General features: G+C 53.1%; 1 protein-coding gene across 1 annotated transcript; it reads right to left on the reverse strand.

Annotated features, from left to right (window-relative positions):
* Positions 1-2,149: 2,149 nt before the first annotated feature.
* Positions 2,150-16,440, reverse strand: CPA4 (carboxypeptidase A4; the record flags this gene model as incomplete). Its single annotated transcript, XM_041001914.1, has 9 exons — positions 2,150-2,470; positions 5,964-6,048; positions 6,838-7,037; positions 9,426-9,516; positions 10,409-10,519; positions 10,941-11,045; positions 12,192-12,293; positions 15,179-15,277; positions 16,300-16,440. Coding segments are annotated over 9 exons (1,122 nt in total), but the record flags the coding sequence as incomplete, so codon positions are not given.
* Positions 16,441-16,929: the final 489 nt, after the last annotated feature.

Raw genomic sequence — 16,929 nt, forward strand, 5'->3', positions numbered from 1 at the left:
TAGCTTGTTTTTTGTTTTGGTTTTTTATTTTATGGTGTCTTCTTTTTTTCTTTACAGATTTTTTATTTATTCGAGAGGCAGACAGAAAAATAGACTGAGCTTCCATCTATCAGTTCGCTCCTCAAATGCCCCGAAGTGGCTGGGGCTGGTCATGCTCAAGCCAAGGAACAGGGACTAAACCCCAACCTCCCTCCTGAGTGCAGGGGGGGGGCGGGCATGAGCTGCCACCTGCCGACACCCAGGGTGTGTGACGGTAGGAAGTGGAAGTTGGGAGAAGGGTGGAGACTTCCACCAGCGCCCTTCAGTGTGGGGTGCTAGCATCCCAATCAGCACCTTATCCACCAAACCAAATATCCTGCAGCATGATAGCTTGGAGTCTGGGGGAGGGCTGAGGCTGAACCCAGGTTGTCTGCGGGAAGCAGGTGTCTAGCCAGCAGCCTGGCCACCAAACGGAACACCATCCCGGATGGGCGCTTTGAACAAGCAGACATTCTTGATTTCATTGGTCACAATTATCATTCTTTTTCTTTTTATACCTTATTTAAGAAAGTTCCTTAAAAGAAGCAGAACATTTTCACTCTTAGAGCGGGTAGGCACAAATGGAGACAGGTCACAGGCGAGACACAGAGGTCACGCTGTCACACCTGCCGAGCTGCTGTTCCACCTGAGCCGTAAGCAGCCAGCCCAAGTGACCAGCTGGCTGGCTGGCAGGTGTGTTCTGGGTGAGAACTGCATACATCACACCAGAGGAGCTGGGCGTCATTAAAAATTCTAATCATAGACTGTAATTAACTTTCCTTGCTCTGACGCCCGCTCACTAAGCAACCTTCTGATTATAATTTGGCTTCCCATGTATCTTGCCTACGGGGAGAGAATGTACTGTTCAGGCTGACGTGAGGATCCAAATCATTAAACAGTTACATGCCACGATGAAAATTAATAAATTCGTATTCCAATTTTATCATCTGCCTCATCCAAGCGCAGTAGGCGTGAGTCAGCATCCCTGAGTCTAATCAACACAGACACAGAGAATCTCAAGCTTCCGGCCGAAAAACCAAGGACCGAGTCCGGGCCCAGAGTGAATCACCAAGGTAACATTGCCCACGAGGCCCCAGGGCCTGATGAATTAGGCCTTCCTGTGTGTCATGCGATACGGACTGGGATTAAAATCGACTTTTGACATTATCAAGAGCTGTATATTCAAAACCATGGCCTGCTTCCATTCAGGTGAAGACGAAGACTAGCGCATGCTCATGAAACTCATGTTGAATATTTACCGGCCTCTGAGCACACACCAGATGTGCACAAATCCCAGGCAGAAGGTTAAGATTTAGACACGTTTGAGAAAAAAAAAACAGCACACACAGACAAAAGCAAAACAACAACAACAGGACAGATGGTTTCCACGGAGGGGAAACTGAGCCAGGAGGTCTGAATGATGAGCTCTTGCTACACCTGGGGACTTCCAGTTCAGGATGTACAAACTGAAGGGAGGAGCTGGGGGAGAGCAGAGCCACAGGACCGCAAGGGGCCGGGCGGGGATTCAGGGCCTGTACCGGGAGGGCATGCTCTTTGAAGTGAGTTAAAAGGCAAAGCGTAGGCGAGCCCCTCCAAACAGATGGGGAAGAACTCAGCAGAGCAGCAATTTGGACTGCCGCTCTGCCGCTCTGCCCTGCACCTCTGAGCAAACAGCACCTGTGGGGACACAGTGGGGCGCCTGTCATCAGAGTCAGACAAGGAGGTCACTGATGGGAATGGTATTACCAGTTATCTGCAGATCCCTAACTTAGCCTCCACTCTACGTTCCAACCACCACAAAAATGTGGTTAGAGGGAAATCCACACAGTGACCCTGCAGGATTTGTTGCCCCCCAAAAACGCATTCCAGAAGGAGAAAGCTGAAAGAGACCCCTGCAAGGAGAAGCACTGCCTGAGTGACCGCCACCAGAGCAGAGTCCCTGAGCTGCTGGAAGGGCAAGGGACCTGGGAGCCATGTGAGATTTTTTTTCCTTTTTCTCTAAAAATGAGGTAGAGACGTGTCACCGGGCGGGGGATGCTTCGGAGCGGAGCCTTCCCGAGCAGCCGTGCAGAGGCAGAGGAATCGGAGGCACAGCAGGACAGCAGGACCAGGAAGGCGCCATCTGGCAGAGGCCTCTGTGCAGCTACCCTGCCAGGGTGCACCAGCTGCAGAGAACGGCCTGGCCTGGGCTCCCCACAAACCGGGAGGGCTCCGACTCCGGCATGAAGTCCAGCATGTGCAAGAATGGACACAAATGTCCTCGCTTAGTAGAGGTGGTCCCGTACATGCGCCATGATGCTCCTCAGCCCCAGCCAGGTCTCCTCGGCGGTGGGGATAATCTGATTGGCTGGCAGCAGGAAGCCGTAGTGCCCGGTATCTCTCAGCTCAAATGTGAAGGCGTACTTGATGCCATTATCGTACGCCCAGTCGATGCTGCTGCCGCTAGCTGGGTCTGTAAATCAGAAGGGCATACCCCTTGAAGCCTAGGCCCATCGGGGTCAGGGGCGAGTGGGCAGACAGTCTGGTCCGCCTGAGGTTTCTTAGACATCCAAAGTTCAGTGACTCTGACACGTTGACACTGGCCTGGGGCTGCCAAGGGATGACTGTGCTTACCCCTTCTGGTCACTCACTCACTCTGTCCCTCCTGATGATGACCCAACCCAGTCTTTACAGACAAAGTAGACAGCCAGCCTCCGGGATAGAGCCAGGGGTCCCGGTCTTCAGGACGCTACACTCTCCCATCACCCTGTAACTGGTGGGTTAGTACAGATGTGAAGTCTGTAAGACTCTCAGATTTAAGCCATAAAAGACACTAGTGTGGGGGGCCAGTGTCATGGCACTGTAGGCTAAGCCTCTACCTGCAGCACTGACATCACATACAGGTGCCAGGTTGTGTCTCAGCTGTTCCACTTCCATCATAGGTTGGCTAAGTTCTTGGACCCCTTCACCCACATGGAAGACCCAGAAGAAGCTCTTAACTCCTAACTTGAAATGACCAGCTCTGGCTGTTGTGGCCATTTTGGGAGTGAACCAGCAGAAGAAAGATCTTTCTCTCTGTGTGTCTCTTTCCTTCTCACTCTGCAATCCTGCCTTTCAAATGAAAAAAAAAAATAAAAATAGACACTGGCCTCTCAGATCACGTGGTCTGGATAGCCATCACAAACACTCAGACTCTCTGCAGGAGTTCAAGGTGAGTCCCCAAGCCAGTCTGCCAGGAAAGCTCTGCCAGGCCCCTGCCCTGGGAGCAGATGCTGCAGCCCAGGGGAACATTTGGCTGCCCATCCCTGGGGAACGTCCTGACTGGGGCTCACTGAGCCAGAGCCACCAACCAAGCCACAAGCCCATCAGGAAAGCACAAGGTCACTGCTGATCTTAAGCTGCTACACTTGAAAGGCTTTGAACATGGCAAGAGTTGACAGATACAAAGTTAGAAGGAAGCTGTCCTTGGGACTTGCCCTTGCCTGAAGGCTTCAGGAAGGTAACAGAACTGTCTTTCTGTTCCTTCCTAGGGCGGGGCAGATATGGCTAACAGTGTGAAATGCAGATGCTTTTTCACAATAAAACAATGACATTAATAACAGCTCTTTCTTCAGACACTACCACGAGCCATCATTACACTCGCAGTGTCACAAGCTTAGTGAGCAGGATTCTTGTCCTTGTTTTAAGGTGAGCCCATCAGGCTCAGACAGGGAGCTCATTGGCACAGACACGGGTGGAAAACGGCAGAGCTGCAGTGGCTCAGAGGCCAGTGGAGGCTCAGAGGTCAGCGGAGGCTCGGAGGCCAGCGGCGGCTCGGAGGCCAGCGGAGGCTCAGAGGCCAGCGGAGGCTCGGAGGCCAGCGGAGGCTGAGAGGCCAGCGGAGGCTCGGAGGCCAGCGGAGGCTCAGAGGCCAGCGGAGGCTCAGAGGCCAGCAGAGGCTCGGAGGCCAGCAGAGGCTCAGAGGCCAGTGGTCAAGATGTGCTGCTTTGGAGCACACAATTAGCAACACAATTCCCAGCGCCAGCTCCTGCCTCCAACTTCCTTTTCTTTTTAGTCACTAAAGAGTATTCTCTATTACCACAAATACCTTCAGCACGTTCACTTACAGGCTGCCTCATGGTCCGCTGCATGAATGAGCCACACGTGCATTGCCCAGCACCATCCTGGGAGCCACTTTAGGTGCTGACCAGTCTCTTGTGACTGTGAATATACTATCCTGATTTATCTGTGGGCCAAATGCACCTTCCACAAGGTCTTAGTGTGCGAGCCCTTAGAGATCCGAATCAGTGGAGCGGAGAGGGTGGCTAGACGCCTCGGCCTGCAAGCAGTGAGCAGCCACCTGTGTGTGACGGGGGGAGCTGGCCAGGCACTGGGGAGCAGACAGGACAGGCTGAGGCTGCTGGCCCCAGGACCGTGCTGCCTGGGACCAGGAAACCACACAGTCAAGATCTTTCCCTCACGCTCTCATAAAAAGGCAGGGAAGTGTGAAATCCACTTTATCAGGATGATTTTCATCTAAAATGGCGAATCTAAGGATAAGGCCGACACTCGCAAGGAAGAACATCAGCTGCTTTCGCAGCCCAGGCCACGGCGCAGGAGCCCACGTGGAACGTCAAAGAGCGGTGGCTTGTCTGGAAAGCATGGAGGGCAGATGGCCTAAGACAGAGACGGGCTCGAGAAAAGGGTAAGGAACTGCCTGTCTCTTGCATGACCCTCGGGGGGCCTTGCCCCAGTCCGCGGGGGCAATCTGATGAGGACTGTGGTGTTAGAACAGCTTAGGCTGGGCAGAAGAACGTGTCTGATGTGGGGGACAAGGCCATTATTAACACTGGTATTTCACCCACAAGCCCAGGACACTGGTGACCCACAAAGATCCTTGGAGAGGACCTCCGCCGAAGGGGGCCTTTCATGCTCCTTGGTCCCCGACTCAGTTGTGGCTAATTAAACAGAGGGTGGACTAAGTCTCCTGCTGGGCTCTCTGAGGAGTTTCCATTTAACAACACTAATAACACTACACTATGAATAATGAATGACTCCGTGCTGCAATTAGCAACACAAACGCCAAGTCTCCAACTAACTGCCATCTGCAGTGGCTGTGAATGGAGACTGGGTGGTGGACCCGGTGGACCCGAGCTGGGTCAGGAGCACCGGGCCCAACAGAGCAGGTACCAGCTGGGAAGGGAGCTGAGAGGCAGAATTGAGAAAAGGGGCTGACGAGCAGGAATGCAGGGTCTGAGTGGGGACCCTGTGCTTTCCGGGAAAGCAGCAGGCTGACCAGGCCAGCACTGCTTCCAGAGCAAGCACAGCTGTGCCTTCCCTGCTTGTTTCCCACTGCAGCCAGGGCCTTGGAAACAGGACATTTCCTCCCACCCCCAAGAGAAATAAAGACCGACTCAGAATACGAGGATGGAGAGGATGGCAGGGTGTCGCAGGAACAGAGAGAATTGCTCAGGTGTCACACAGCACTGGAGACCAGCACAGGCTTTTCCTTAAAACAAGGTAGTGGATCTTGGACCCAAGGACTTGATTGCATTGTCTGGCTACAGGCACCCTGCTGCTAAGACTCTTAAACCAGCTCCTCACACTCTGGGACTTACTTAGTCCTCTCACACACCACCACCACCACAACCATCAGGACCACCCTCTTTTTGCCAGTTCCAGAGTGAGTTTCCATTGAAGCTGGGATGATGAGCTGCATAAATCTTTAATAAACTGTGTCTGAGACTTTAGTATAAGTTAGGGAACGCAGAGTCTAGCCTGCTGCTGGGGCTTCACCCATCTGCACTCATGCTGAGTAGCATAAGAGAAGTAGTGACGCCAGCAGAGATGCTGGCCATACCAGCTGTTATCACACAGGCTCCACGTGACCGAGCAGGCAGCCATGTAGCAAGGCTTATCTTGCTTATCTTCCATTTCCAAGTTCCTCCCAAAGCACTAAGTAACCCACAAACACAGAAAGTACTCACAGACAGTGGTGCAGGTGGGGCCCACTTGGTACTCAGTGCCCGACAGGGAAGCCAGAGCCTTGGCTGCACGCCTCGCCACCTCGTCCTGGCAGAGTGAGCAGAGGGAGAAGGCATGGGACTCGAAGCCATCCCTTTCCCGGCTCTTGACGATTCAGAAGATTCTCCTTCCCTGATCCTCTCCTGTGGCATCTCCAGCTCTGCCTCCTCGGAGTGGAAGCCTGACTCAGTCACGGGTCATCCGACTGCCTCCTGCCGCATCCCAAGGTTTTTGCTTCTCGTGTGAGACAGAAAGGAATGTGCAAAGAGGAAGACAGAACTCTAAGAGCATGTGTGTTAGACCCTCACATACACTAAGAGGGGCTCACCAACCCTTAGGGGTCTGCCCAAGGCACCGGCACCTTTATCCATCCCGAGGCAAGGCGAGGCCATGTTCAGGAACACGAGGGAAGAGCGTGGGTTCCTGGAGTAGAGGGGCAGACAGAGCCGCAGGGGGGTGCACTCCGGCAGTCCCCCACAAGCAGCAATTGCCCACACCTGCACAGTCTGGGGTGAGTCTCTGGGCATGACAGATCACCCCTAAGCTGTGGCCTCCACCCTCTTTCAAGTTGACCTTGACCAGGAAGGCCTGCCCCTGCACACCTTGGCACCAGGTACAAATTGCTGGTCTACAAGTGGTTTCCATCAGAGAAACAAGTAGGAGAAAGAGAGTCCCAGCAAGTCGGCTGGCGCATCCCAAGGGGCAAGGAGAGAAGACTCGGCCCTTAAGGAAGCACGCCCAGGTGCCCTGCTTCCCCTCCAACACTGCAGAACAGCCCGCCTGGCACTGCCCGAGGGCCAGCAAGCCTCGGGTTGGGCAGAAAGCAACCTCACTCACCAGTTCTTCCGCATCTGGGGCCTTCGTGATCGTATATCCGTATGGGTACATCAGTAGCTGGGAGTAGCTATGCAGGTCGATGAAACATTTGAAATTCCCATGATTCTGAATGAAATCTACCACTGATTTCACCTCCACTTCCGAGTTGGCGTGAGGGCCGTGGTATACTTCAGAGCAAGGGTTGGCACTAGTTCCCTGTCCTGGGAGGAGAGAAGGCAGGTAGGTACAAGGTACAAAGAAGCGTTAACCCATAGGCCAAGGAAACAGAAAAGGCAGGACACGTGGCCCAGACGGGGACTGGAGGGACTGGCCATAGGCAGGCCACTGCTGGATGCCCCTAGGGACTTGGCTGGGGACTTGTGTGGACTGGGGGGAAGGGCCCAAGGGGAAAATCCTGGGGCCGGATTAGCCATGGTAACCATTCCACATCCTCGAAGTGGATGGAGTCGACCTCATATTGTACCAAGAGCAGTTGGCATAAATGATTAATATCATGGTTAAGATTGAGTGGTAATAAGTATTCTGGGTAATTAATACGGATATCAATAAATAATGAGAACAATTCCACTTACTCTGGTGTCAACTTAGTCTCTGAATTTAGATTTTAATGACCAACTGCTGCCAAAAATAATCTATTGTTGGGGCCACGTCTCTTGATTTGACAGATATGTAGAAATATTACTTGCTGCGTTACTTCACAGAATAGCTACTGGAGGAGTGAGGCTGTGGCGTGTGGGAGGAAGCACCCCAGCAACGGGGACCTCTGGCCTTACTCTGACAGCCTCCCACGTCTGTCTCAGCCCCTTTCTTTTCCAGGATCACTAATCTCTCTAAGTGAAGGACATGTGCTCAGAACAAGACGCGGGCGCCGCCTGCTCTGGGACTGGGAGGGAATGCAGGCCCTGCGTCTAACCAGTCACGGGCTCCTGACTTAGTCTGAGAATCAGCTGTCTCCTTTCAGATGATGACATTCACTCGGTAAGAAGCATAAGACACGTGGCAAATCCTTGCAGCCAGCCGACACGTCTGTCAGGGGTGACGTTCAGACACATGAACTCAGGGCCAATCCTCTTTCCATGACCATGAGCTCTTTTTTTTTTTTAAAAGATTTATTTTATTTTTATTGGAAAGGCGGATATACAGAGAGGAGAGACAGAGAGGAAGATCTTCCATCCAATGATTCACGCCCCAAGTGAGCGAAACGCCTGATGCTATGCCAATCCGAAGTCAGGATCCAGGAACTTCCTCCGGGTATCCCACACGGGTACAGGGTCCCAAAGCTTTGGGCCGTCCTCCACTGCTTTCCCGGGCCACAGGCAGGGAGCTGGATGGGAAGCGGGGCCACCGGGATTAGAACCGGTGCCCATTTGGGATCCCGGGCGTGCAAGGCAAGGACCTTAACCACTGCGCCACTGCGCCGGGCCCGACCATGAGCTCTTAAAGTTCATCCTGACATGTCAGGGGAGTGTAAGTTTTACCAGATCATCTTGCCTGTTGGGGTTACACAGAGCTTGTTCTCTTAAGAGCTGTCACTAGGGGCTCTTCAGCCTGCCCAAAACTTGCCCAGGTGACACTGGGACAGTCAAAGATAAGGACCACATCTAAGGGGAGACTGGTTTTAAAAAAACATTGGTATAGGTATAGGGTATTGGTATAGGGGCTAGTGCAGTGGCTCAACTGACTAATCCTCCAACTGCTAGTGCCAGCATCCCTTATGGGCACTGGTTTGTGCCCCCAGCTGCTCTGCTCTCAACTAGCTCCCTGCTAATGGCCTGGGAAAGCAGCAGCCCCTGCACCCATGTGGGGGACCTGGCGGAAGCTCCTGGTTCCTGGTCATGGAGCAGCTCAGCTTTTCCAGTAGTGGAAGATTTCTCTGTGTGTGCGTCTCTCTCTTCCCCTCTGCTTTTCCCTCTTTTTCCCCTTCTGTGTGTGTGTTTTTCCTTCTGTAAATCTGCCTTTCAGATAAAAATAAACAGAAAGCAACCGCCACGGTAGACTGTAATCACAGGATGGGGCGGCCATGGTGCACGCGCTCAGGACAGGAGCAACTGAACCACATTTTCTTTCCCAATTAGCGCCCCAGCGATGCACATCCGGGAAGCAGTGGACACGTGCAGCTCATCTCAGACTGCCTGGGCTCAGGTTCCAGCTCCTCCGTGTCTGATTCCAGCTGCCTGCCACTGGGCACCCTGAGAAGCAACAGGGGCTGGCTCAGGCACTCAGGTCCCTGCCATGCAGTGTGGGGCAGCCCAGCTGGAATTCCAGGCTCCTGCTTCAGCCTGGCCTGGTCCTGTCTGTTGTGGGTCTATTTGCACAGTAAACAGCAGATGGGAGATTTGTTATTATTTATCATAGAACAATCTATCATCTATCTATCTATACCTGTGTTTTGCCTTTTAAAGTAAAAATTCGTAAAATTTTAATTATTAAGATCTATTTACTAAAAACAGAATTGTTAGGGATGCCGCATTTCCCAGTGGGGCAGCCACGCAGCCGGCGCACAGCCGCCCTCTGACGTCCAGCTTGCAGCACAGATGGCAGACGCTCAACGTGCGCTCACAGAGCTGGAGAACTATCTCCCCACCTACCCGCAAAACTGGCGTTCCAGTTCCTGTTGGGATCTGTACCAACACAGAGGCTTCCAGGATTGAGGGACCGTGTCTTCCTCCACATCCGGTTCTATAAAAAGCCACCATGGGAAGAAACACCCAAGGCAGGTCAGGGTGCAGGGGGTGAATATGAGCTGACACAGAGGATGGGGCCCCGTGATCCCTTCTCGCCTCTCAGGCAGGAACTTGTGAGAACTTCCTATGCGAGAGCCAGGCTGATGCCACCTAGCCCTCCGCGCCACCAGCGACAGGATCACCAGTGCAGCCCAAGTGCACAGCATCTCTGAGCGTTTTCTCTGCATCTAAAAGTCACCTGAAGGCAACTGAGCCCTGGATCCAACCACCAGCGAACAGCGAACATGGGGGCAGGGATCAAATCCAACCCAACAACCAATCACCAGCCAGGGTAGGAATGTGCGACTTCATACAGGAAATCTCTCGCTTCCTCCAGGAAGGAGTCACACTCATCAGCGGCAGGTGGAGCTGGGCTGAACAGCAGGGCAGCTAGATGTGTATGTGGTGTGCAGGCCTCGTGGGATCCTGACTGCAGCCAACTGACTAAGAGACATTTGAAGGCAAGCGAGAGTGTTTGATGATGTTAAAGAACTAGTAACTTTTTTAAGGAAATAGTGGTGTAGTGTTTGGGACTTATGTTTTGTTTTAACCATCGGCTAGAGATGCACACCACGGCAGCTCCAGGTAAAAGGGCACAACATCTGGGATTTGTTTTAAAATAACGTGGGAGCGGGAGGTGCCGGGAGCTGTTCAGGACCCAGAGCCAGGAGCTCCTCGACATGCATCTTTCCACGAACAAGAGCTCCTTAGCGCGGCTCAGTCCTCAACAGGACCACAGCGCACGCTCCCGGGGGAGCTCACAGTGCATCCAGTGTGAGAACTCCCTGCAAGTTGCATAGTCCCTAAGCAAAGCCTCGCCCCAGGCCAGCCCACCCGGGCTCACTCACACGAGTCTGTGTGTACACATAGCCGTCCGGATTGGCCACAGGCAACAAGAAGATGTCCATTTTCTCCAGGATGGCACCGAGGGCAGGATCCTTCTGGTAGTCAGAGACAATCTGAGCAGAGACAATGGGCTCGTCAGGGAGTCACAGATTTTAAGAAAGTGTGTCTCCCCCAGGCATCACCCCTCCTCTTCCAGCGCTAGCTTCAGACAGACTTTCCAGAAGGCTCTGGAGACACAGGAGGTCCCGGAGCCCGAGCAGGGAAAGCCGATGGAGTCGGCTGCTGCTTTTCAGTGTTCCTGTTCTTCGGGTCAGGCCCACGACTGCCTCGACCTCCACGAACACACCCCGTCACTCAGCCTCGGCGGGCCGGCCAAAGGCTTCTGGCCATTTGCTAATCCGGCCTGCAGAGACCCTGGCCAGTGGAGTCTGTGCAGAGTCCTCACCCACCTCCCGTTGGCACTCAGCCTCGTGGGACCTGCCGAGAGCCCCTGCCCATTCCCGCCCCATCTTGGCTAACACCGGGCAACCTGACCTTCCTTGCCGTCCAGATGGCAGTGGCCTGCGAGACCCACTCGCGGGAATGGATGCCTGCGTTCAGCCAAACGGCTGGCCGCTGCTGCTCTCCTCCGGTACTGAACTGCAGAAGGGAACAAGAGGCCCCAGGTGACCTGCCTGCCCACCTCACACTCACCCCACCTCTTCCCTAGCTAGCTCCTCTTCATTTAATTCATTTAAGACAATTCAGAGACCAAATGTTCCTAAGGGCCCCATCTATTTCTCAGGCTGATCCGTGACCGGGGAGCTTAATTGGTTGGCTGCAGGTTCAGCAGCCGAGTCTCAGCCTCTCCAGCAAATGGGCAGGAGAGATCATTGTCATTGTGGATTAGAGTGCATCTCTTGAAAGACCCCAAATGGTATCCCAACAGAGACAGAGAGAGATGCCAGGGTACGTGAGCCAGGCTGATCTAACCGCCACAATAAAGGACTGGGTTTTAAATTAGGGAAAAAGGGGGGTCCACTCTAACTCTGTGTAAGCGGCAGTAATGAATTCTGGCTACTGCATTTAGGGCCCCTTGGGTCCAAGCTTGGTACTAATGAAGCCAGGGTCTCCATCAGATGGGCAAGTCAGCGAAATGTAATTATTTCTGAGCAACCAGCTCAGTGCCAGCCCTCCCCTGCTGCCAGGCAGTTGCCCATCATTATAAACCCTGGGTTCACTGGAGCTTAGCTAGAGCTAAGGGCCTGGCAAATTTCTAGCACCATCAGTGGCTCCGTGGCTCATAAGACCAAATTCCTTTTTGCTCATCTGCTGGATTATTTACGTCACTGTTGTCACTGTCTACCTCTCTGGCCAAGGGTCTGAATCTTAGAAATATCTGGAAATTAGGCTTCACGTAGCCAAGCATCCAAGGCTAGGCATAGAATGACATCAATTTGAACCTCAGCTCCCTGGGCTGCTTCCCCTAAAAGCAAAATGGACTTGCATGCATATACCCCTGCTAGCCTTGCTGTTTATACAAGGTGGTGACAGAGACCATACTCTGTCTTCTTTGAGAACTCTCCGGAAGTGCCACCTGCTTCCCCTCTGATCCTGTCTCACAGTCAAAATGATGTGCTCTTTCAAATTCGCCCATGTTAGACAACAGCAAGGGACTCAACCAGACTAGAGTCACCCCAGGTGAGATGCGCTCCGACCTCGCTCTCTTCTCCGAAACCTAAAGGGTTTAGACAGCAGCGTGTCTGGCACTCTCCAGGTGGAATCTGCACCCTGTCGGCACCTCACCTTCAGGACGTACATGGGCCGGCGCTCAAACGAACATCCAATCTGCACCCTGCTCACCAGGTCAGGAAAGTCGGAGGCAATGTTGTCCATCTCGTGGTAAATCTGCAAAACGAAAGAGGGCAGCCAGAGACATTTCTAAAATGTGTCCAGCTCCGGGCGGGTGTCTGTCGATTCTGTCTGCCCTGATGGTCTCGTCTAGGCTCGCAGCCTTAGGGTTGACTGTGTTAGCAGCCGGGAATGCTGACAACAAGAAACCGCCTGGGCAGTATTTTTCTATAGCTACCTAGGGTATGGCATGTTTTATTTGTCCACAGACTTGAGAGACTCCCACGGACACTGACTCAACACTTAGGCTTTTGCATCAGACCGAATGGTCAGCAACATCTCCACTCAATCAAGGATCTTTTTTAGTTTAATTTTATTTATTTAAAAGAACAGAGAGAGTAGTAGAGAGAGAAAGAGATCTCCATTCACTTGGTCACTCTCCAAAGGCGCCCACTGCCAGGGCCAGGCCAGGCTGAGAGCTAGAAACGCCTTCCAGGTCGCCAGCGAGAGAAGCAGGAACCCGCCAGCCGCTGCACCTGCTGCTCCCAGCCTGGCACTCTGCTGTGCCGTGTCCTAACTACGGGGCCAGTGCTCACCCTGCCGACCCTGCCAAGGGTGACTCTTCAAACTTCTGTGACCATTTTTAAATTTTTAAACTTTTATTTATTTAAAAGGCAGTTGTGCGTATAGTAGTAAATCCCCACCAAAAAATAATTCATTTGGACTATATGTAAAAAAACTTCATGAAAAACGGATTTACCTTTTTAATTTTATAAATTTGTTTTGTTGCCAAGAAATTTTGAAATCTACATGCATCTTTTAAATAATATGTATTACCTGGGCCCGGCGGCGTGGCCTAGCGGCTAAAGACTTCGCCTTGAACGCACCGGGATCCCATATGGGCGCTGGTTCTAATCCCGGCAGCTCCACTTCCCATCCAGCTCCCTGCTTGTGGCCCGGGAAAGCAGTGGAGGACGGCCCAAAGCTTTGGGACCCTGCACTCACGTGGGATACCCTGAGGAAGTTCCTGGATCCTGGCTTCGGATCGGCATAGCACTGGCTGTTGCGCTCACTTGGGGAGTGAATCATCGGACGGAAGATCTTCCTCTCTGTCTCTCCTCCTCTGTATATCTGACTTTCCAATAAATAAATAAAAAGTCTTAAAAAAATAATAATATGTATTACCGATGAACTTTTTGAAAATGCTTCTGTTTGCATCAATTTCAAAAATTTTGCATCAACATTAATTTAACTTTCAATTCCATTTTTTCACGAAATTTTAGATAACCTCAGGTATATGCTAATAGGTAATCATGCAAATGTATTATGAATCTTATGAAACAGAAAAAAAAGGTTACATTAATAATATAATACAGGCAGAGTAAAAATAAAAGGTGTAAGAGCTTCTTCCTCCTAGTAGGTCATACTGCCTACGCCCTAAGACACAGGCACCCCCTGTAGAGATGGCATCTCTAAAGGCTTTGTGAAAACAACTAAAGAACTATAAAGACCATTCCCATTTGTCTTGGGGGGGAAAAGAGGGAGAAACAGAAAAAACAAAGATTTAAGCATCCACTGTTGTTGCTAAAGCTTCTACATTCGTCCTTAACACAGGAAGAAGGAATGCAGCCCGCAGAGGCAGGAAGCCATCCCCACCCCCGGCCCCACACAGGCCAGTAGCGAACACACAATCAAAACATTTCCCAGCCAAGCCTGAGAGCTCAGGGGGAGTGGGTGTGGGTTGCAGAGGCGGAGCTGCGGCAGAGTCGGGCAGGCGGGACCCAGCCACAGAGCTGTGCATGGGCCTCTCAGGACAGAATCCAACTGGGGAGAGGAGTACCAGGCGCAGGACCCGGTGTGCTGCAAGGGGCTGGGAACTGGCAGTTCTGGCCTCAAAGGGGTGGGGGGACTTGGAAACTCCCCACTGGGCCCTGGCGAGAGCAGGAGCAGCAGAGTGGCTGGCCTGAGTCACAAGAGCAAAGCATTGCCCCAGGAAAGGCAGACCAGCACGCTGGCTGCAGGTGCAGGGGGTCCAGCTCCACACTGCCAACTACCTTGGAGCTAGAGAAACCGAGAGGGGCACACCACACCACGGAACTAGTCACAAAAACCCTGGCTGAGCCCAACGTGGAATTCTCACGAGAGGGGGCTGCAGGCCGCAAACTCTTCAAGCTGCTTCCAGAAAAGGGAACATGCGGTGCACACAGTGAGAGAGATGGCACACTGCAGCCAGAGGCCTCCCGGGAAAGAGGGGGCTGTGACCCCGTCCCAAAGGACAGCCAAGCCCAGGGCCAGTCAGGTGGGAGAACGAGAGACCAAAGGTCCAGCAGCCAGCTGGGCACAAGCTCGGTCTGCAAAGCAGGGGGCCCACACCCCATTTACATCGCAGTTTGGATCAGTGTGGCCCCCCAGCCCTGCTGTCGTCCACGGCCTGAGCCTCAACTCCTAATTTCACGCAGCTGTTCTGCAGATGGATGCCACTGGCTGCAGCGCGGGACCAAGCAGCAGCATGGCACAAGTTCGTTAGCAGTAACCAGGGTAACTAAGTGGAACGACATGGTTAACCTTGCAAATAGAACCACCTGTCTACTTGCTGCAACAAGTAACACTTTATTCTGGGTGAGGGATTAAGGTAGGCTAGAAGAAGGCTGAATTACAAGGCCTGGAAATGATGAGGGTTACGTCACAGCTTCCCCGGAGGGGTTGCCTGAGCACAGGCGGCTGTGTGGGTGGGAGACAGCAGGTCTGGCCCGGTTTGCTCGGGCTCTGAGGGGGCTGGTGGGAGTTCATGCAAGATGGAAAGGAGTGAACCTGTCCCCTGTAAGCCCTCGGGGAGGTGCTTCCGCACTAGACACTGGTGACACCCCCTGGAAACACGGAGAGGGGTGGAGCAGCCTGCAGGGATGGAGAACCTTGCCCTCCACCTGCACCTAGGCACTTACGGCTTCCAGAGAGTGGTAAGCCCCGTAGTTGAAGTGACTGCCGTTCCGCTCCTGTCCTTCATTGTGTTGCATTTCTTCATCTTCGTCATCCAAAAGGGCCTGAAAATACACGCCCCACACGGCCGCTCTGTTCCGTGACCCACGTTTCCTTGTGCTATGCCAGCCGACACGGCCATGCCCTCGGGCTCGTCTAGAGGCACCGAAGCCCAGGTTCCCAAGGGTGGGGCTTGGGCTCCTTCCTCTAGCTGTGACATTGTACTCCTTGCTGCTCAGTTTCTATGCCCCATTTAAAAGCATTCCCCAGAAGCCCCCTTTTGCTATTTGGTTATTCTGCAGTGGGACCCCCTCAGACGTCAGCCCACATCTGGTAGCCAGGGCATCCACAGCACACAGCTTGGGAGACCATTCTGAAACAAAGAAATGCTCACAACCACTCCTGCTTTGAAGGTTCCTGGCACATGTCTGGGACATGTGGGGATGATTAACCAGCTCGCAGCTGCTCACGCCATCAGGAGACGCCAGGCCAGATCTCCAATCAGTCCCTAACCCACCTCGGCACACGAGGGAGGCAGCTACACGGGCCTGCCATTCAGGCCAGCTTGTGAGGCTGCGGGGCCATGTACCTGCCGCCCGGCGGGACTGTTGCTGACACCCCTGCTCTTCACCCAGGGGGGCTTCCTAGATTGGTCTCCAGAACCCACCCCCACTCTGCTCTTGCCTTCTGATTTTGAAAAACTAAAAGGTAAATAACAAGAAAGAGGCATTTTTTCACTCAGCAGTTTGTGAGGCCCTAGGCACTGTGGGGACTTTTGTATGCATCTAATCGTGGCATCTTCTCAATGAGGTAGGTACCACTATTAATCACCACACCACTGATGGTTACATGGAGACACAGTAGGTTAACAGCTCATTTGAAGGCACAGTGCTGGTGGTGAGCAGAGTGGAGGGCTGGAGGGGGCCTTGGATGCAGATGTGTAGTGTTCCCTAAACAAGGTGTGCCCTTTCACCATCACCATGTGTCTCCTTAGAAAACTCCTGGACTTTCCTTCCATCTGTGAAATGGGCCCACTCTAAACCTAAAGCTTGGGCCAGACCAGCAAGGAGTCCCAGAGCCCACGCACCTGTAGGTCTTCAATTGTCACTGAGTACTCGAAACCCTGGGACACCAGGAAGGACCTGACTGGCTGCAAGCTGACAGACGGGACCAAGACATCCACTGGCCGGCCAAAGGTCGAGGGAGATCTCCAGACATCGAGCTGAGAGGGGATAGAAAGTGAAGCGGGTTAAAGACAGCTCAGATGAGAGGTGCAAGGGCCCACTCTTTGAGAACTACCCCCAAAAGCCAGGGACCTTCAAGGGGCCAGGTTCCACACAAGGGCAGCATGGGCCATTTCACCACTGCATCTGGTCAGGCCCGCTGGGCCGGCAGCACCAGGCTGAGTCCAAAAAGTAGGAACCCAATGGCAGCTGGAAGGGCAGAGCCTGCTGCCCAGACCCACATGGCATGAGCTCAGGCGCCGCTTCTGCCCACCCACACGCACGTGTGCCGGCAGCATGCTGACTGGCACAGCATGTGCCAGGAGACTCCAAAGAGCTGGTGAGAAGATGGAATCACAACTGTGCGGCCGGCATGATGGCACAGTGCACTAAGCTGCCGCTTGACGATGACGTCAGATACCATATTGGAGCAGCAGTTTCAGTCCAAGCTGTTCTACTTCCCGCCCAGCCTCCTGCTCATGTTCCTGCAAAGG

Source organism: Ochotona curzoniae, unplaced genomic scaffold, assembly GCF_017591425.1.
Source record: "Ochotona curzoniae isolate NIBS_2020 unplaced genomic scaffold, NIBS_Ocur_1.0 scaffold_2476, whole genome shotgun sequence".
Taxonomy (NCBI): Eukaryota; Metazoa; Chordata; class Mammalia; order Lagomorpha; family Ochotonidae; genus Ochotona; species Ochotona curzoniae.